At 40.0% G+C, this 21,723-nt stretch overlaps 1 protein-coding gene across 7 annotated transcripts in view; it reads right to left on the bottom strand.

Annotated features, from left to right (window-relative positions):
* Positions 1-21,723, bottom strand: part of MYO9B (myosin IXB) — a 45,036-nt gene that overhangs the window by 9,750 nt on the left and 13,563 nt on the right. For 5 of the 7 annotated variants that reach the window (XM_064469856.1, XM_064469858.1, XM_064469854.1 and 2 more), the window contains exons 3-25: positions 16,851-16,945; positions 15,103-15,165; positions 14,880-14,979; positions 14,632-14,732; positions 14,283-14,412; positions 13,720-13,809; positions 13,424-13,540; positions 13,002-13,136; positions 11,024-11,145; positions 10,280-10,421; positions 9,817-10,012; positions 9,170-9,245; positions 7,466-7,576; positions 6,349-6,388; positions 5,733-5,855; positions 5,189-5,269; positions 4,871-4,981; positions 4,231-4,353; positions 3,138-3,287; positions 2,860-3,026; positions 1,529-2,488; positions 964-1,030; positions 481-611 (exon numbers count right to left, since the gene is read on the bottom strand). In XM_064469856.1, the coding sequence (XP_064325926.1) occupies positions 481-611; positions 964-1,030; positions 1,529-2,488; positions 2,860-3,026; positions 3,138-3,287; positions 4,231-4,353; positions 4,871-4,981; positions 5,189-5,269; positions 5,733-5,855; positions 6,349-6,388; positions 7,466-7,576; positions 9,170-9,245; positions 9,817-10,012; positions 10,280-10,421; positions 11,024-11,145; positions 13,002-13,136; positions 13,424-13,540; positions 13,720-13,809; positions 14,283-14,412; positions 14,632-14,732; positions 14,880-14,979; positions 15,103-15,165; positions 16,851-16,945 (3,431 nt within the window). Of the gene's footprint in view, positions 1-480; positions 612-963; positions 1,031-1,528; positions 2,489-2,859; positions 3,027-3,137; positions 3,288-4,230; positions 4,354-4,870; positions 4,982-5,188; positions 5,270-5,732; positions 5,856-6,348; positions 6,389-7,465; positions 7,577-8,618; positions 8,709-9,169; positions 9,246-9,816; positions 10,013-10,279; positions 10,422-11,023; positions 11,146-13,001; positions 13,137-13,423; positions 13,541-13,719; positions 13,810-14,282; positions 14,413-14,631; positions 14,733-14,879; positions 14,980-15,102; positions 15,166-16,850; positions 16,946-21,723 lie in introns of all 7 variants that reach the window. The other 2 variants (XM_064469857.1, XM_064469859.1) reach the window with 2 other exon arrangements.

Consider the following 21,723-nt stretch of genomic DNA (forward strand, 5'->3'; position numbering starts at 1 on the left):
GAGCACTACCTTCAGCATACACAGAGAACACCTCCCCTGTCTGAGGCATCATTTCTGGCTCAGGAAGTCCCCGAGTCGCACAATGCCAAAATCTGGAGGAGCAGGCCAGGGAAACAGCATTACGTGCTTGCTGGGTTCTTGAGCTTTTCTCTTGGTGTCCTTATTTCTCAGTCTGGATGACGGTACACTACATGGACCTTTGATCTGAGCCTGTATGGTGGTTCTTGAGTTAAAAAGAACCAGTTCAAAGACAAGTGTTATGCAAGAAGCAGAGAACATGCTCCTCAACAGGGTCAGATATTGTGCTTACATCAGCTTGGAGATCAAGTCAACGAGCAACACAGCCACTCATGTAGCTGACGTCAATGTGTCTCCCCACAATCTCAGTCTCAAGATGCCCAATTCAAGCACCAGTGGAAAATCTCTTTTTTTTTTTTTTCATTTTCTTAAAGGCAGGCCACTCACACACACAATACATACTTGGCATCTACTTGGTGACTTGCTGACTGCACGGAAACAGCTGCATCTGAGGTAGGTAAGAGGTCACCGGGCTTCTTTTGCACAGGATATTTCTTGTTGCCCTTTTCTTCTTCTATCGTATCTGGTGACTGCTACAGTAGAGAGGAGTCAAAAAACTACATGTTTAGTGAAATAGATTCTTTAAATCGTTTTAAAAACTAGAATGGTGAAAAGTTTGCTTCATCAAAACAAAACACTTTACCCAATAGATATTAGCTTACTTATTAGCATATTTAATGCTTTGATCAAGGATCTTTTATTAAAAATTAAGTTTTCAAATTGTTGTATAATATTTGCTAATACCAGTTTAAAAAAATGTCATCGAACAAAAACTCAACCTGAAAAACACAGACATACAGAACACAGTACAGCCAATTATTCACAAGTCTTAATTATCCTTGTTTATAAATAATAATGTATAAATATGCATAATAGCACCAATACCTGATTCATGGCAATGGATTGGGCGAGTGTTGAAAGATCACTTAATGAAGATGAACTCCCCTTCTTTCTGCAATGTTACAAAATCAGTTTCAGGTTACATATGTTATAGATGTCTACAGCCTTGCAATATTTGCCACCTTTTAAATGACCTACATGTCAATGTTATATCTGAGGGAGAATCCTGATAAACTCTTACAACTCACTTTTAAATGCAAAAGGTACTGGAGAAGTCAAAAAAAGGGTACGTCAGATTTCCTGCCCTATCAGAAGGATGATACTTGCAAACTGCAGGTCACTAAAATCTTGTTTTCAATGGACAAAAGACACGTGAAAATAAACTCCGTAGACTAACTAAAGACCACGCTCTCCAATTTTAAATCAGCAAGGAAGGCTTTGTATCTTTCGTTAGCTTCTGAAAACATTCTACCCATATATATTCAACTGCAGGACTGGGAGCCAAGACAAAGCAGCAGTTGTTCATAGCTCCATTTTCTCCCATAACACATCCAGATGTACAGGCTATCATTTTCCGAAAAAGTGAAAATAATTAGGAAGCTACCCTTACTCTAGCTGATCCTGAGGAGACTTATCCGCACGTGTTCTTCCATCCAGAGACTGACTCAGCATATCATTCTGACCAGCATCAGACTGTCTCTTGCCTTTCCACTTCTCTCTCTTGTACTTTAGTTTCTCTGGGTCATCCACATATCTCTGGATTTGGGAAGAAGTGGGACTATCCAGATCTTTGGTTGCCTTCTGAGCAAGATGTTTACTTTTATCTGCCCAGCATTCAACTGGAGATTGTAAGCTCCCAGGAGCAGAAAGCGTATTATGAAGATTCAGTGCAAGATTTGTCGGCCTTTCAGGGCAGTTAAAGCTTTGGCTGCCTTTTATCTGGTTATTTTGGTTCCCTTGTGTTTTCATTCTATCAACTGCCTTATCATCTACTTTCTCCCCTTCTGATACAGGTGGTTGCTCAGGAATAGAACTGCTTTCTTTTATCTCACTTGATGGCGGTATGTCTGGAAGAGCTTTTTCTTCACTTGGACTTTTCTCTCCCTCACTGCTTCCTTGAAGGACACTATCTTGTGCTGTGGATTTCTTTGGCACTGGAACAGTTTCCAGGGCCTCCTCAGATGATGTTTGTTCCTCATTGAACAGTAAAGATGGTCCTTCGAAGGAAAACAGGACATGCTTATTCTGTAAGTCGTTATGTTCCAGCCCCCTCTGCCGGCGAGATTCACGTTTCTCCCGGCTGTTTGTTACTTTCTCAGTGCCCTCTGTCACGTTCTTCTGGGGTAATGTGGCTTTTTCAGATGAGCTCAGGTCTTCAGCTTGCTCATCTGGAGTTTGACCTCTGTCCCCGACAGCTTGATCAAGCTCTGACTTCTGTTTCACAGGCAACTGATCTGTTGCTGGTTCGCTCTGCTCATCCTTGCTCACATCATTCTCTCTGTCTTGGTCTTCCTGCATTTCTCTCTGCTTTTCTTCAGCTTTCTGCTTTTCTATAGCCATTTTTTGAAATCTGTTAAGAATTTGTAAGGTGAAAACACAAATACTTAATGCACAGGGGTCAAGGAAAGTACCCAGCTGTTTAAATGCAGCCTAAATAGCAGTACAGACACCAAATACAAATACACTTACAGTCCCAGTATGACCACACGGAGGTCTGCTTGTTAGGACTGGCATGCATCATCAGTGCAGCTCACCTGAGTAACGCTCAAGTGCTAAGCACTTACTCACTTTCCACACACCACTAGCCCTTTACAGCATCACATCATAATAACTATCTTTAAGGTGTTTACTAAGTCAACATATCACACAAACTGAGCTTGGTGGGTGAAGCCAAGTAGTTAAAATGCATGTTTTCATATCCTGTTGCTCCTCTTCCTTTACCTCTTACGCTGTAGATACCCTCTGACCATGGCCTGCAGGAGACAAATTCTCCTCTTCTGCTGAAGGTAGCATTTTTGCTCCCTGTATCTTCGCCATGCTGACTGAATATAAACGGCAGCATTATTCCTCTGCAGTGCCATCCTAACGCAACGGGAACGCCAGCAAGCCTAAGAAGGGAGATTTCTAAAGTAAGGGAGGGGTACCTGAAGGTGGACGGTGTCACTTGAAGGGGTTGGTTTGTTTGTCAGGAAAAAAAGACTGTCAGTTCTCAAAGATACCTGTAAAACAATGGCTGCCTGCCTTGTTCTGAGAAAGCGTCTCCTTTCCAAAACCATCCTGAGCCAGCTCTGAAGGAGAATTATTTTCCTGATCACCTCTTTGTGTAGTGTATCCTTTAGTATTTGCTGGCCAACCTCTTTCATAAAGACCTGCTCAATTAAAGAAAAGTTCATCAATGAACAGTTCGTCACCTTTCAGCCCCCACTGGAGGCATCTCCACAAGCTAAAAAATGAGAATGGTAATACTTATTACTGAACCAAACCTTATCAGCTGACAGCAACGAGCACGTCCCAAAAGTAAAAGCCCTCCTCTTACACCAAATCTCCATGTTTAGATTCTAGACTGTGCAACTGTACTTACAGCCTTCACATCCTAGAACCCTTCCAAAAGGAAAGCATTGACCTGTTCGACAAATGCCAACAGCAACAATTTTCCAAAAGTACTACCTGTGCAACACAGAGTTGTATTGCAGGATGAGAGCTGTCTTATGAAGCTAACCTGGGTGTTCTGCGTGAGACATGATAGAGATCATATTAAACTGTGACTGTCTCCTTTCCTCAGGGGAATTTCTCCTGCTAGCCTTCACACTGCCCTGTTTTTTTGTAGGGATTTTACTCTGTCCCAAATGGTTACCTCTATGCCCTTAACTTTTTGTAGCACTTCAGCATGCTAAGAACATGTCCCTGATGTGGCCCTAGAGATGACAGAAAACACTTGGTGTTCTTGGTGGACTTTGATATGAACTAATAGGTTGTGGCACCTTGGAGACTTTGGGCAAAATCTGAAGGACCTGGAGAACTCAAATGCCTCGAAGCAGATGGTGGGAGTATGTGTTCCAAGTGCCCCACGGCTGACCCTGGGTACTGGCAAGATTGCGTTGTACAACACAGAATTGTATTGTATCACAAGAAGACAGGTTGGTATCAAAAACCATGAGGCAACTACTGAAGTCTGCGTCAGCATTTGCAAGAGTTTAAAATAGCTGCATTTTTTTATTTAAATTAGAAGATAGCAACACCTGTAAGTGAACTGCACTACATTTTGCAGTGTACATCAGTATTTCTTATTGGCTTATGGAAAGTTTCACAGACCTTGGTCATTCCTATTTGATAGTAGTTCTCATCCAGTTTTAGTTTCTTCAAATGAACACAAATGTCTTCCTTGGAGGCTTTTGCATTTTTGGGCAGTAACACCTGAAACTGGTCTATGAATTCCTGTGAAAGAGACAGCAGGAGATCAAAGTTAGAAGGCAATTCACAAGTTTAGAATTTTAACTAGATTTCTAAAATTAGGCTAAGGCATCTGAGCTACAGGGAATTGAAAGTACTTATTTCCTACACTCCGAATTTTCCTGCCCTGTAAAATCACCTGACTCTTCATTCAGCCTCCACCTATATGTGGAACTACAAAGCTACATGCCCAGAGTATTTATAGAAAACCAGTTCACACAGAGACAGTAATGTGCAAGCACTGGTTGCTCGTACAGCACTCCGAATGCTTTCCTTCATGCAACAGTAGAACACCTTACTGGTAGGTGACTCGCACAATAGATTTCACTACAACATGTTACCATGCAGGCTCCGTCAACACTACATTGACTTTTTATGGTTCTTCCCAAGCGGTCACGAGCTTCATACGAAGCAAAACACAAGAGACACTGAGGCAACAAGTCTTTTCCCAAAAAGAGCAGGTATTCCTGAAAGCATAATCTACTTCCAGTTCCTTACGTACCTGGAATGTATATTTCGTGCTGTAGCCAGAGCTTCTGATTCGCACGGTTTCTAGCATGCCAGTGTATCTTAACTGTTGAAGCACCAAGTTTTCATCAAAAAGCAACTCTTTCTGAAAAAGATCAGCAGCCAACAGCTAGTAAATGCCTGAAGTGTCTTATTTCAGTCCAGTAGAGAAAGCACATTCTGTTTTCACACCCTAGTTACCCCTTTCACCCTCATCAGAATGACAGCAAACAAGTTGAAAGAGATATTTTACAGGGCTAGAAGAGCTGGAACCTCAGCAGCCAGATCAGATCAGCTCTTAAGGCAGTCTTACCTTCTCAGCATTGGAGCGGATGCAACGGATGAAGAACGGCTCAGCTTTACCCAGTGCCTCCAGTAACTTATTAAGCGAAGTCTGAAATGAAATATTCAGAAACGTTTTTTTTTCTTCAGGTATCGGCATTTTGAGTTGCATTTGACAGCAGTACAGCTTATGCCTTAGAAATAAGGTTCTTTGAGGTCTGACGGCTATACAAATTCCTATTTCACCCAATACGGAGGTTCTCCTGTAACACATGGCAGATCCCTGCGGTTGTTTTTACCTTTTCTCAGGACAATGAAAAGTGGGCTTTGCATATGCTATTGCAGTAGCGCTAGATCTGCATACGAGGATAAGGCTGATTGTACAGAGAACTAGCACGTTTCATAGCACAAGGGTAGTCTCTAAATGTAGTCTAATAAACTCTACTTCAAACAAATTCCAAGAATCAAATATCATTTTGTTTTTCAAGCAAGATCAGCCTAGATCAGACCAGGCAGGTCTGTTCCCATGAGGTCAGGGTGCACCAGAGGCGTGTACCGCCACATCAGTCACCTACCTGGAACTGTGCACTTATGCTAGGGGGTTTCTTCTTTTTGTGTAGGTGCAAGAGGGATTTTGTAGTTCGATCGTGCAGAGTCATGCTTACTATGAGCTTCAGAGATTTTGAATCCAGCAGGTTCTAGAAGAAAGTTTTCATTATCAACAAAGTACAAATCTCTTAACTGAAGGGGAAATATCCCCATCTGCAACCAAAATGAGTAAGAATGAAACCAACTACCTAGAGCTCCACATTCCACGTCATGTTACGCTTCATGGCTATTTCTATTTTGGACCAAAGCATCTTCTTAAGAGTGATGCTCTTTCATTGCCCCATCCCAAGAGTGTAAGGCTAATTACATCATCACTATGTTTGCCTTCAATGACTTGAATAGAAATCGCTTTTTGCCTTTATGGCATCTCTAGTCTAATTAAACAGAGGTAAATCTTACAGAGGTGAACATTTACCTATCCTTTAGATTGTCAAAAAGGAAGTTTTAGAGGATAAATGATACAACTTCCCTACAATATGAAACAGTATTTTCTAAAGTGAGTTCGGTCAATATTCACAGTGAAAAAAAACCCCACAAACCAAAAAACCCCAAGAGAAATCTAAATTTACGGAATAACTTTACCTTGGGAATGATCTGCTTTTGTTTGATACCTCTACTTTTCCTGTTAAAATATTAAAGATCATTTAAGAAAAAATACACAATTTTCGGTTATTTCAGTGAGCCGTAAGTCGGTGCAATTTATGAGGCAAGATGAAGGACAGAAGAAATTAGCACAACAGCATCAGGGTGTGTTCATGCATGTCTCAAGTGATCGGTGCAAGAAATGCAAACTGCTTCGCAACAAGATTTTTAAAAATAAGTTCAGTAGGTATTAGAAGCTTTCAAAAGTGAAACATTGCCTCTAAAGTTAAAGCTATTAAAAACTGCACTGTTGCACAGACTATTTTTGTGCAGGTTATTCTATTTAGCTAACTGCACAGTCGAAGTCTCCTCACGGTACTAAGGCACTATCAAATCAAAACACTTGACTCTGAAGTTATTGCTGCTTGCACCAGAACCCCTGTGAAAGAACTTAACTGCTCATGGAAGGACAATGCACGCCTCAGCACTCCACTTACAAATTCTGATATGTCTAAGATCATCCCCTGAAGAACTTGCTGGGGTGCTACACAAACCTGTCTGCGTGGAGATGAGGCATAGCTCTCATCCACACACGGACAGTGACCTAGAAGCAGAACCTCTCAGAAACGAGGCTGTAGTTCACATCCTCCTAATTCTAGGCATGTTAACTCCGTGAGGTAAGGCATCTCCCAACTCCATGCTACCCAGTTTTCATTTATTTGTTATACAACGGACCACAGGTTGATTTTCTTACACATGCATAGGCGCGCATACGTAAAGAGTCCTAACCCTGCACTGGCTTCCTGAATCTCAGGAAAGCATTAGCTATGACTTGAGAGGTTTCCTTGGCGAACGTTTTGCAACAAGATTGTACTACAGAACTGGGTCTTAAAGCAGGTTTACGTGAGAAGTAGGTTTAACTTTCAGCTAACGCAATGAAGCTACAAAGCATTCGCTATAGCCTTTGTATTTTCTAGAATGTATTATTTTATTTCCAATTGCCTTGTTTAGTGTTTTGCAGATGACCAACTTGGGACAACTGTATTTTTAATGGACTAGAATAACTGCTTGGTTATTGTTGCACTTTCAAAGCAATACCTAGAGCACCAGAACTCACATGAAGTGGGAGCGGTGTTGAAGCCGACTGAGTGACCGAAGCAGCTTACAGGGATCATCGCCCTGCCATGGAAGTCCTTTTATACTTGCGATGATTTGTTCATGCATGTCTCTAAAATGATTCACAGCAAAACAAAGATAGCAAACAAATATACACAGCCATGACAGAGGGGAAAAAAGGAGTTAAAAACCCAAGAGATCCCATCACCAAGTGTGCTCCAAACAGCAGCAGGTCAATCCCAGACTACTTTTTCCTAAGCATGAATGATTCTGATGTCAAGTCAGCACTTTCTGTTCTGTCAGTGCCCTAAAGTTTAATTACCAGGGTCTCATACTAAACTTAGTCTCTAGTTCCACATTTTCATCCAAGTTCTTGAGCCATCAATTTGGAAAACAGAGGGAAGTTTAGCAAAATGTACTTTATGTGCAAGGAACCTTTTTGTTGAGCTAAGTAGCCTTTTCAGATAGATGTAAGCTTCTTCATAATCAAGCAGTAAATTTTTTATATAGGTTTGAGTACTGAAATGAGGTTGCTTAAGCAGACTTGTATCAGAAAAGTTAAAGTAACTATTACAGGAATACTTGATTAAATTTTGTTTTTTATTCTCATTTCAAAGCTTATTCACATGTTTAGCTTTTCAAAGTAAGCCTGGGATGGTTCCTAATTCGTGGCAGATTCCATTATTTTAAGCATGCACCGTGCTCGTGAAGTGTTGTGTCTTGGCACAGAGCTTACCTTCTTTACTCTCCAGAGAGGCACAAACCAAAAATAACAGAAGCGTAAGAATCACTTCTGCCTGTTAGATGTTATCACCATTCTGAGCTGCTCACTAAGGCACCAATGGTATTACAGACAGTTGCTTGCTTCCCTTGGTACCTCGGAACGTTTTCTGAGTATCAAGATTTTGGTTTAAGATATCACAAGGAAACAGATACGTTACGCTATGACCAATCCATTCACCTGAATCATATCTTTAGTTCTCGGCTGCCACAAGTGACAGAGACTGTCCAGGCTGAAGTTATTACGAAGCAGCATGAAGTCACTACCTCATGCGCACTTCATGGCTTCACTTTTACACAGAGCATACTCAGAAGGTCAATCTGTCCAGGAATGTGCCTCCCTGGCCTTTAAGTGCAGGCCTATTTCTACTTACTTCTTGTTTTCATAAAAAGAAATGATGTCTTCAAAAGCATTTATATCGAAATCCTCAGAACAATCAAATGAGAAATCAAGCATTGAGCAGCTGCAAAAGGAACATGTATAAAACCTAAATATTCCACAGAAAGGCAAATATGCCTATACAGAGCAAAGTGGGGAGGTAGCTCTGTAGGACTTGCCCTGCCTCCTAATCACGTCACAAGGCTGCAAAAACCCTGAGTGCTCCTACGAATCCTTCAGTGACACAGACTGGCTGCAGAGGAACACACAGTGCTAAAAGCAACATATACAAAGTACAGAGAGAGAACTCAAAAACCCAGTGGTAAATGGAACTGAGGCTACGTCACCAACACGTGGTAGTACTGCGTCTCCCATCAGATAAGCCAGAGTATTGTTTCATTAGTATTACAACGGCCAAACAAAACAAGACAGGAGAAATAAAACTTGCTATCCTTGTGGAAAGATGTAGCTGACATTTGATATATGAAAATGCAACTCAGCAATTCAGGTATTTTCCCTGATACGGGTTAAGTATGTGTTTCTCACCGATAAACTTTTTCTACTGGTGTATTTGATCTCTGGAGTTCTCCAAGGGGAACTCTCGGTCCTTGACGTATCACTCCTGTTATGAGATAATCAGCAAGTTGAATTTTGACAGAGAGATGAGCATAACAGACACCCCCCAACCCCCAAGTTGTAACAAGCAAAACATCTAAAGGCCTGGAGCTTTTGTCTACTACTACAGCGACCAAGTTAGACCACTTCGTTTCTGGGACTTCCTACTACTAAAAAGTAAATTGCAGCTACTCAGAAAAGCTGTATTTAGTAAAATTAGTATTTAATCCTGAATATTTATTTGAAAATTCAGGGAGATCCGAGAGGATGAAAACCAGTGCTAAGGTCAGCATGCGTACTAGAACTAGCAATATCTTCCTCAACTTTTACAAACGGGACTTCACATTTGGCACAGCCGGCTGGAAATGGTGCGCTTATTGGAGGAGGAAGTCCGAATGAGCTCAGATAAAACAGTGACAACCTCCTTGGCGTGTGAATGTTAAGCCATTATCACAAGTCAGTGTTGTCCTTAGCACCAAACCAAGGCTGCATCTGGATTATAAGGTTTTGCTGTCACCAAGCACTAACCAATTGTAGAGTATTTGAAAGCATTTCCAGACCGTTTTTAACTACCATACCTGCAGTCTTCTGGGCTCTCTGGCGTCCAGCTTCTGCAAAGACAGCCATTGCTTGAATAGCTGCCCGCAAAACTGCCCAACGGAACACAGCGACGGGGTCCATTCCTATCAGCTCCCGAACATAAGCACTGTCACTGCTTCGTAGCAAAGCAACAATATCTGGTCTCATGTAATCCATATTTTTCTCTCTGAAATCCTGCAAAATGGGCACGTTGAACCACAAGCTCCCAGAAAAGTTGTGTTTTAACCCAAGATATTAATCACTATTCAGAATAATTCATTGTTCTAAATAATTGTCACTATAGTGAGCATTATCCTCCAGTCTACAACCGCCAGGCTAAAAAAAATGTGAAGTACATCTAAGGACACATCTGATCCAGCCCATTCCCAGCAAGTTTTCTACACCTTGACAAAAACTATCAGAAAGGCCACAAAAAAATTTCCTTGCCATCAGATCACCTACTTTTATCTGGTATTTAACTTTCCCGGCAAAATGTCGAATAATAAAAGCTGGCTCCATCACCGGGGTTCCAACAAAAAACTTGTTCTCCTCATGCTGCTGTTTGAATTTTGCAAGCAGAGTTTGGTTGGTGGCATGTGGAAAACTAGGAATACAAAACAAAAGAGGTCAGCCATTTTTCAAATACAGGTATGTTTACTGAGGTGCAAGGTAACAGACCGAAGAACATCTACTGATCCTCTTGAAAGTATTTTATTGTCCAAGTTCTCTACACTTGAGTTGAGACTTACACACCTGCTTTGAATCTTAGAGGTGGGCTTAATTTCTGGACCAAAACCAAACAGCTCCAAACAGAGCAGAATATTCTGAGATTTCAGCTGCATGTCAACGCTTTCTCCCACTTCACCAGTCAAGTTTAGTCAGCACCACACCAGCTATTTACCACATTTGCTACTTCACGTTCCAATGACGTGCATACGTGCGTTTTACTTTAATTGTAATTCCATGGTAAAACACAAAAGTGAGTTTCTAAGACTGCTTAAGCCAAAGTTCCATTTTAGCATCAATTTATATCACCACCATATTGGAGTCATTAGAAGCAAAACAGAGTGTACATCATAGCCATAAGATGACCCTTGGCTTCCCACAACATCCCTCTCCTTTTTAAAGGGATGTATAATCCCTTCCACAGTCCTTCCCTCCTCCCTGCCACACATTTTTTTTTTCCAGAAGACGTTTGTTGCTTACTTGCTTTCTTCATCCAGAAGATAGAAGAGGCCAGTGGGCTTCTTGCTGATTAAGTGAATGCAGGCCACATTATCAGTATAGTCAATATTGTGCCAAGTGATCCCTTCACTCTTATATTCCTCCTGTGTAGCTCAAGAAAATTCCCTCATCAGTACAACGCCCTGACCTTTGATGTCCTGTGGTCTCAGTGCTTAAAAGACATCCTTGACCAGCTATGGCAAGTTGAGTTTGTTAGTTCAGGCAGCAGGAACAAAAATAAGGCAAATTTTTAAACAAGAACAGAACAGCAGGCATATTGGGTCAGATCGAAGGTCCACCTAGGCAAGTCACTCACCAGTGGATGCTTGCGGTAAAACTATTTAAAAACCAAAACAGTGAAAAGAATGTTTTGCTGCCCCTTCCCAGCGATCAGCAGTCTACAAACTTGGAGTTAGACATTACATCTACATCATTACAGACATTTACTGGAGGAATTCAAGTCTATTTTTCTCTTCCATCGTTCTTGTATTATGAGAAACAACAAATATTTCATATCGAGGCCCAGAATTTCCCAACTGTACTGTCAGATGAAAAAACAGAAGTTTCAAAACAGGCAGTTAAGCCCCACATAAATACCAGTTTTTCTTAATGCTGTAAATGCCCACAGAAAAAGCTAACAATAAGGTATAACGTAAAAAAAGATATCCCACAAAAAATCAACTAAAGAAGTTCTACGTTTAAGAACAGACAAATAGCACCTCTCACTGTTCTAGATGACGATAAGAAATGGATTATTTTTAAGCAGGTAGAATTCAGTCTGCCTAATGACAGCCTGCTCAGTGTGCACACCACATTACAGAACTGAAATGTCATTTTCCACAAACAAAAAAGCCTTTCTTTAAAAAGATATAAAGATCCCCCCTGAGGGCCCTCACACTGCAAGAGATACAGGAAATGGGTCACACAAGGATTAAGCTTATTTGGAAAAATGGCATTAGAAAAAAAGAAAACAATGTCACTATTTACTGAAATTAGCCTGGAAAGCTGCTTCTGTCCTAAGTTACAAAACAGGAACCTCAACATTATGTTTACCTATAAAATTTGTATATTTGGTAATTTTCTTCTCTTTAAAATGCTTGTTTAAAGTTGTCTACATGTTGTTGACGAAATACCACATACTACAGAATGACTTATTTCTTTCAGCAGAGCAACCTGGGAGCTATGTTTTATCCCAAGGAAAAAAAAAAATCCAAGTCTAGAGCAAAAAAACCCCAAGGCTCAGTCTAGAAACAGGACCTGTTAGCTCTTGCAGCACTCAAAGCACTCTGTAAGATGATGATACCATCTGCGAACAAGTCAGTCAACATATGCCAGTAATATCAGGATTTCAGAACTACTGCCAATATCAACATATAACTGTATCCCCTAAATGCAGTCAGGTGAAAGCAGCAACAAAGCCTAGTTATTAAATATTTACAAACCGACAAAAAACAAGAGAAAAACTGTTTGCCAACCATAAACCTCCCCCCAAAAAAAGTTGAAACAAACACCTCACCACCTACCATTAAAAAAAAACCCAAACAAAAAAAAACACCAAAAAAATCCCAAAACCACCACACCACATGCTAAAAAAACCCCTAAACAAATCTCACCTACACACTTTCAGTCTCAAAGTTTACAGTTTCATCTGGCTTCTGTCTTGGGTTGCCTAAATGTCTTTGTTTCTTACAGTCAAGCAGAAACTTAATGCTAGCCCTCTGAAGGCCTGCCCCCACTATCATTAGTATATGGGGAGCACTAAATACAGCAAAACTGCAACCGGCAAACAATACCAGAATAAGCAGTAATAAAACATGAAATTAAAAAAAATTAAGCCTTTTGGAGATATATTCAAGCAATTATAAAAATTATGCAGGTTTTGCAGAAGAGTGCCAAAGTCTGCATGATGTATGAGCCCTCGATAAAATAAAATTTTGTTTCAGCAACTCTAATTTCTTACCTGCTCCAATTTGAAAATATGCTGATTGAAATAATACTGAAGCTGCTCATTTGCATAATTTATACAGAACTGTTCAAAACTGTTGGTTTCAAAGTCTTCAAATCCAAAAATATCAAGTACACCAATGGACAAACACTGAAAGAGGAGGTGGAAATCTAGTTAAGCAATCTGCCGTACAGCGACACAACCCACGACAGCTAACCACTATAAAAAGCACTGTAGTGTGTGCTACTAGATTTTGAATATTTAACAGTTATGTCTATTGTGACAACAGAGGTGATTAAATACTACCCAAGAAATTTATCATGGACTTCAAGAGAATCAAAATTTATCCCAGATAGCCAAACATGTCATCTATAGTGTTCTCTGTTAGCTCTAAATACACAACTGTCTACAAAGACTTATTTTTGTCAGAAACTTACCATAACAGATTCCTCCATGTCCTTCTTATTAAGGAGCGCATGATTAATTCGCAGAACAATCCAATCAAACAGAGCACTGTATAAGGACTTTGCCATCGAATCACGAGCTGTTATTGCCTGCAGATGAAACAATGTTCATAACTTTGTTTAAAAAAAAGCATTTCTATTGCAGACCAGCATCACTCGAAGGTCACAATCCTAACGTTCCAGACATGCCGCACTAAATGTGAAAGCTTATTAGCTTTTTTGTAGCCAGAAAAGCAAAAAAATAATTCAGCTAGTTTTCTTTTACTCACCTCATTGAGACTATACGGCAAAATAAGCTTATCATTAGCAGTCACAGTTTTTCTTTTTGTTAGCACTTCTACTAGAATTTCTCGTTTAACCTGCAAAGCGAGCGAGAACAAGAGTTACTGCCACCCTCAAACTCCCCAATCTGATGGCAACAGTGGACATTACAATTCCTTCAGAGAAGCCCAAGCTCTTTGGCAACAGCTACTGTTATCATTCATCGATAGCTTTACAAGTTCTTCAGCTTCTTCAAATTATTCTCAGTGTAGATTTATTCAGGTGTTTCCCCATGGTGGCAAAGTACACATCTCCACCAAATTTATTCCTGCTCAGCTCTATGATTACTGAATAAACAAATCCTACTTCCATGCTATGGCCTACATTCCATCCCTAATCCCAATTAATTTCACCAATTTTGCCCATTTCCCCTCCCACGAGAAGTCTTGTGGAAGCATCATAAACCAAATCTAGACAGAAGAAACTGGGCAACAAAATAGTCAAGTAAAATGCTGAGGTAGAGCACGACAAAGATCTTATCAAACATTAGAGATAAAGAGAAATACTCTACTTTCAAAAGTTGGGAAAGAATGTCCAACACTTCAGGAGGTCCTACTTCCAACCCTTCATCACGACCTGTAGCTTTCTTCTTGTACGTAACATTGCCCAGATAAAGAATAGCTGAAAGTATTGAAAAAATCCTAAGGAAGAAAAATTGAGTTTTATAAGAATTTCTCTTACAAGTTCATTATAACAGGTTAGCAGACTTAATTTTACTTCAAGATTTCGTCTGTAAGCCCTCAAATACCCAGCTCTCCTTGCTTCCTACTGGACTAAATGTGATCCCAACACATAAACAAGTTATTCCAATTCATGAACATTAACTAGCTATCAACAAAAGCCTAAAGGATTCTACTTACTGTTTTTTTGTTGCTGAAAGGAAGCCAACCATCTCCATGGCTTGTTTTAATCTTTCAAAGTCATGTCGGAGATCTTCCCCATCTTCAATTTTCAAGTTATGCTGAGAGGAGATACCCATAATTAAAGACAAAGAACAAAGCCCAAGCATCACAAGAAAACGAGCATGATCTGCACTGCTTGCTTTCATCTTTAACACAACAGATGGACACACTTAGCAATGCATTGGTAAATCCCTGTCACAGATCACCTGATTGAGGTAGAAATAATCTTCAGGTTGCTTGAGGTGAAATTCTTTACGCTCTTCCTCATTGACTCCAAGTAGCAAGTAATAAAAGACATGGTAGTTCCTACAAAGTCAATACATTTCCCTTTCATTAAAATATAATTTTTCTTTTATTCTGTACATTTTAAGTGCTCTTAAACACTTGCATTGATTATGATTGTATTAGTAAACTGTACTAATCTCTTACCTTTCATCTTTTTCTTGAGAAACCAGACGAGATTTTTCAAGCAGGTATTTTTCAACCACAGCCCTGAAGAGCCGTAAAAAATGAAAAAAGCATGAGGGCAAGAGAAAAAGACCTCACAAAACATCAGACAGCAACTGCCAAGAGAGTTCAAATAATTTTGCACTAGAATACACAAGAGAAGAGCATAGTCAGCATCAAATCCAAAACAAGAAATTCAGTATGCACTATATTGTAATTGGAACAAAGAGAAATACCCAAGAAACACCCATCTTCAGTGCCTGGTTTTACTAGACATAACTGGAAAAAGGAGGACGAAGCTAGAAAATTGCTGATGAAAAACTGTACGAAGAAACAAGATATGCAGAGTGCTAACAATAATCTCTTATCTACTCAGAGATTAAGAGTTATCTGACAAGGAATGCAAAGACCCCAAAAGTATACTGCCTTATCCATGTATACTGCATAACTGATTCTCAGTCCATCAAATTTGCTAGATTTTTATAACGGTATACACATCAGCCTAAAATGGAAGCCAGCCAGCCAGCAAGCCCCTTACAGTTTGGCAAAGCAATCTCCTAAATAATAATCTAAACCACTTGACATGGGATCCAATGAACGAGGCCAAAGTTTGAGCAGCTTTTTCCTCACGTTAAAGACCAAACGAATGTATTCAAATTGTAGCAAGCTCTGAAAAGATGCCACCTTTGTTCAGAATAACACTCAAAGCAAACGTGGTACGGAGTTTCCAGTCATTTATGTGATTGCCATTTGGTAAACTGCGAACACAAAAAGAGACCCAAAGGAAAGACACGCTGGAGCACAAAAGCCTGTGACAGCTAGTGACGCTCCGCAGCGCGGCAAGCTTCAGCTTCAGGCAAAATTCCATGCCAAAGTTAGGTGTTCTGGCATTGCACCTGAACAAGCATGGGTACATCTTGACAACAGGTGCGACATACCGCTGTGAATTTTGCAGATACAGGCGTTAAAAATTTAAGCTGCATTTTACAAAGCAAGATCTGAAAGAAATTATTTTATGGCATGACGTTAGACAAGTAACTACACAAGTATTTGCACACAAATTTAATATCACAGAAAACTTTTTGGGCAAAATTCTTCACTTGAAGTGAAAGTGCCCACAACTGAAGACAAGCAAGGAGTAATATTTGATTAATATTGAGGGACTACAGTAATATGACATCACAGCATCTACTACAGGTTGAAAAATATAAATAGAATTCTAAGAATCAGCTGTGACTCTCCCATATTAAAAAATGTAGGTACAGAATATTTCATGTTTGACCTTCAGACAGAAGCACATGACTAAGTCAAGAAAAATCATGATTTTACAGTTGTCTTTATCTCTAAACTGGTGTTTAAATTGTTTCTGTAAAATGGCTTCCTCAAATCTATTTCACTTCTCTCCAACTCCTCTTCAAAATTCAGATCTTCTGGTTTTATTTGCAAAATGGAGAGGACAGTGGGTGTTATGAAAAAAAGCCTTTATTTAGCATGAAGATGCAGCAACAGTGAAATTCTTAACCTGGTATGGATGTACAGCAAGGTAAGAATATTAAGCATCACCCGACTATTCCACAAAGCTCAGTTAGGGAGTCTTGAAAACTCCAAAGCCGCAAGCTGTTCTCACATGAGAAGAGCCTCAGCAGGGCAGTGTTTCGTATAGAACAGAGTCTTCACCAATTCCTAAAAGCATGAAAATCAACCCCAGAACCACCTTATGCTGTACTTACCCTCGGACAATACCATTCTCTAAATAGTTGACTTGAATAAACTTTCCAAAACGACTGGAGTTATTGTTATGTGCTGTTTTTGCATTTCCAAATGCCTGTAATAAAACAACATGAGTTAATTTTTAGTTAAATGAAATATGCCAACACATAGCTTTCCAAGCTCTTCTGTTCATTGTTCAGCCTCCTGTTAGCTTGCAGCATAAGCTCGAAATGCTACGGAAATGGCAGCACACAGATACCAAAAAGGCAGCTTAGGAAGCCTCCACCGTGCCTTACAGATCTATACACACTTTCTATTTGCCCTGTGCAATAATATCTGAGGGACTGAGGGAGTGGAATAATACATTTAGATATTTCTATGAGTACAGGAAAGGTAATCACAGCCAGAGAGTGCAAATCAGTCTCAATCACCAACAATTATGACCGTAGAGAAGATACTCAGTGGGAGGAAGACAGCACAATTACCACAAAATTGCCTCTCCCATAGAAAAGGCACAAACTACGTCCTATTCCCTAATGTATTGCTCCCACTCAAAAATTTCACAAACCCCACAATTCTTAAAGTGAGAGCAGACCATTAAGATCTCATTTATAAAGTTAGTCCATGAGTTTTCAAAGTTGTGTATTCAAAAAACAGGAAAAAGACAAAACAGAAAGGCTTTGGTTTACAGAACCACGTCATACTCATCGGCCAGCTAACCCTACTAGGCAACACCAAGAAAACGTAGATTCATTAAAAGGTTTTGGGAAAGGGGAACACACATGTGCAGAACAAATCCTAACTGTGCATCTCTAACACTTCTGCCTCCTGTATCATGAGACCTCTGATAGTTACTAGTACACCTGTAACAAAATATCCTCTGCACGAGCAACGCTTAAGAACTACAAAGATCACTTAATACATCTAAAAGTCCAGTAGAATTAGTTAGTGGCAATGTCTTTAACTTTATCAACTCTTAACTACGCATTCTTAGGTTAAGAGAAACTTGTCATCCATCTAACATGCAGGAGGCGATCCAGCATATAGAGAAGAAACCGTGCGTAAAATGCAATTGTTTGGAACAACACACTGCTCCGTGTGGACTATCACCAGCAATTCCTGCCACAGATATTTCCTCTTAAAGCTCCAAGTAATTAAGGCCTCCATTAGGAAATCCGCCTCCCCTAATATAGAACGCTCGTCGAATGATTTCACAAAAATGCCACCCTCTTCCTCCACACACGCACAGACATCCGGAGGACGACGGACATGTGAATACTGTACACAACAGAACCTTTCTGTTTATACATAAAACTGCCCAATTATGGTATATATCATGACAGTCATATTGTCGGTATATTGAAATTCTTCCTTTCCCCCCCCTCTTTTTCTTACCCCCCCAAACTACCTCAAAGGTTGCAGCTGCACTGCAGTGTGACACCTGGATCCTGATTTCCAAAATAGGCTCTCAAAGCTCTTACAAGCAGATTCCTGCTGCCTAGCATTCAGAGAATCCAAAAAACTTCTTATAAACACTGAGAATGTCCATAATTCTTCAGACAATCGTTACTTCTGACCTAAAGGAATAAGCTAAAGGAGCTCTTCCTGGGCAGGGTGAAAACCCACAGGGTGATTCCGCTGTAGCTTCAGAAAAGCCAACGGTTTCTGAAGAGAGGGGATGTGTCCGGCAGTGCTTAGAGATGACCGAGGCAGAGCTCAGCCTTCTAATTTCTAGTGACCACGCTACTTGCATCACCATGCACCCAGCATCCCCACTCAGGTTTTTTCAAAGCAAGCATTGACCAGCGTCATCAATATCTTTTTGCAGTGACTATCCAGCAAGTTATCGCCCAGATTTTTAAGAGCCCATTTTGCAGACACACACATATTAAGGCGTGCATAAAATCCTGGTCAACTCCTTACCACCACCAAACCAAAAGTAGAAGTCCATCAGCACAGCAAATTGTCTGCTTTGTAAATCAAAAAAAAACCTGTTCCTCTCCCATCAACAGTGGCTCAGCCGTGGCTCTCTGGGAAACACCATCCCACTTCCCATTTAGTGTTAAGAAATCTGCTGTAGTGAACTTTACCAGGCTGCAGAATAGCGGACTTGCAAATTGGTTCCAGAAAAAAAACTTCACTTTCGAAAGTTTTCTAACTTCGGCCACCAGTTAACTATCAGTTCACTAGATACATTCAAGAAACCAAAACACAATATAGCTAAATTTTCCACATTATTTTCCAATAATAAATATTTTGGCATTATAGAGTTAAGAAATCCCATAACCCAGGCTTCCTGCAAAACTTTTCTTAGTGATTACTCATATAAGCAATGAATACAGTTTAAAACTGAAGGCTCTTATGATCTCATGTGTCTGGTATTTAGTCAAAGCATACAGCAAATTCTTAAAAGCTGATCTAATATTATCAGTTTTTAGGGAAGTTTTCATGTTTCATGTACTGAATGGTTTTCTCATAAAAGCCTTTAACATCTACAACTTTTTAAAGGACATTCCAAGTCCCTTAACATTTTGGGTGAGGAATTTTCTTTCGGTAATATTTAGCTTTAAACTCTAATCACTGCTACCGTATTTTTCAACATACTTTGACGAGTTGACTATATAAGAAGTAACACTCCTGCCTAAAATCAGAAAGGTGTAAAAAATTGAAATGTTAAATATTTTGGTATTTAGCAGTTAAATAGCTTTAACCTACAAAAAAGAAAAAAGATTACAGATAAGAATTAAGCTCCTGTATTACGCAGCTCTGCATGGAAAGCATCTCTCAGATAATTCCAGCCAGGTACTCTGTACATAGCTCAAATTCAAATGAATTATCTCCTTGGTTTGCCTTTACAGAGAGCCACCTACGCCTTTACAAAATAAATTCAGAAGACGTGAGGGGACAAGAGAATTTCAGCTAAAGAGAAATAATAATTTGTATAAACCTTGTAAGTCCATGAGGAGACAGATAAAAATGAAAAATTAAAATTAAATCTCTCCAATGCAGACCACTAGCTATACAAAAAGAGGGCGAGTCAAAATACCAGACCAAGGCCAGCAGGAATCAGCACTGGGAGAGCCTATTCTGGGAGTCAGGAAGTCATCCAGCCCATCCTCTTACCTTGGAATGCAAGAGGCATAAACTGGAGTCTGCTGCTCAGAACTCCTACAACAGTGATGGCTTTAAAAGTATTTGGGGAAAAAAAGCCAAATTCTCCTTTTATTTGCTGTAAAAAAGACAAGCCCAAACCACACACATGCTCCTATCATCTGCCTCAGTAACACAATGAAATATCTCAATTCTTTCACAAGAATTGCCAAAATGTGAAAAAGCAATCAGAGTTTCTATGTAAACCTCTCTAATCCACAGCAGAACCAGCACTGCACAGAGCAGTCTTTTACTGTGCCAAATGACATCAAAGACTCAAATTACACACCCTGGAAGAGGAAATGACTGCTTCAGAGTTGAACCCAGTTTAGTAGTGGCCCTCAGAAACTGCTGCAAAATAGCCACTCATTAACACAGAAGTTGCAGGGTAATTTTGCAACTCTGCGCGCTGTACGAGGTCCTGCGGAAGTCGAAGCAATCCACATGGTAAGACTGTATAAAGGACAAGGTGATTCTTCCCCAAGAGATCTGTGCAGCAGGGAAAAGTATGCAACAACACGCTTCACCAAAGAGCCTAGTAACATCTAACCAAATGGGAAAAGGAAGTTCCATTCCTCCTCTGATTATGATTCTTAAAACAAACACAGGCAGATAATAGCCTCAAAACAACTACTTTCCCTTAAATAGAGCAGGCTACACCCACTAAATATATATGCAGACTTTTATGGCAAAGACAGATGAAAACCAGAGCTGAAGCACCACTCAGAAGAAGCCCAGCTTATACCAAAACCACAAGCACAATGGGACTGTAATAAAGAGAACAGAGCTGACAGCAAATTGCTTTCCTCTGGTTTCCACAGAATGGCACAGCATAAAAGGCATGAAAGTTTACTTTCTACAAGCAAATTTAACAAGGTTTTCAACATTCCAAGTTCTAGAAAATCTCATCCCCACCCACCCACCTGATCATGCTGTCAATATTAATTATTTCATACTTACACCTGCCTTCTTTAGAAGGCCACTTAATGAATGCTTCCTGTTAGACCTTCTATTTTATCTGGGCCTTAATTCTTTTCAAAGAATGGTTCAATGCCATTAAGAAGCCAAGAACATATCCAAAAGGAAATAAGCCATGCTTTTCAAAACACATGAAAAAGTTATGGCCACCCCAGTATTTCCATCTGTCCCACCACTCCTCAGCTTCCACTTCAGCAGGAAATGAACTTTCAGCACACTAACAAAAGAACTTCTGTAATAAACCCAAGGTACTAAGGGTTACAGTTTGACAGCAGACAGCAAGCCAACAGGCACTTTCCTGCCAGCAGCAGCAGCTCCAATTCCCTCTTACTACATCCCTCGCCTCATGCTCCCATCCCCTTGCTATATTTTCTGCCACTTCAGTAATAAATTAATTGGCTTGAGGAATCTGGTAAGTTAACGTCAGGTCTCCAAAATAAGTTCAGAGTCTTAGATTGCTCACTGTGCATTTTATATCCAAAACATGCCTTTTAAGACATTTTTCCCTGATGAACACACAAATTTCTAGGAAACTTACGTGCAAAGAGAAAGGTTTTATTATCTTGCTCAAGAGTATAAAATAAACAAAGGTTTGATTCACTATTCCCAATTTGACCCAAATAATAGTTCCCAAATGTAAATCACTTCTTAGGACCTCAACCGTAAAGTAAACTGAACAGTCAATGCAAGAGGGCAAAACTCCAAGTCAGGGAACTATCACTAAATTTAGAAGAGGATGAAAAAGCCAGGAGTATCTTAAAACAG

The sequence above is a fragment of the Phalacrocorax carbo genome, chromosome 19, assembly GCF_963921805.1.
Source record: "Phalacrocorax carbo chromosome 19, bPhaCar2.1, whole genome shotgun sequence".
NCBI classification, from domain to species: domain Eukaryota; kingdom Metazoa; phylum Chordata; class Aves; order Suliformes; family Phalacrocoracidae; genus Phalacrocorax; species Phalacrocorax carbo.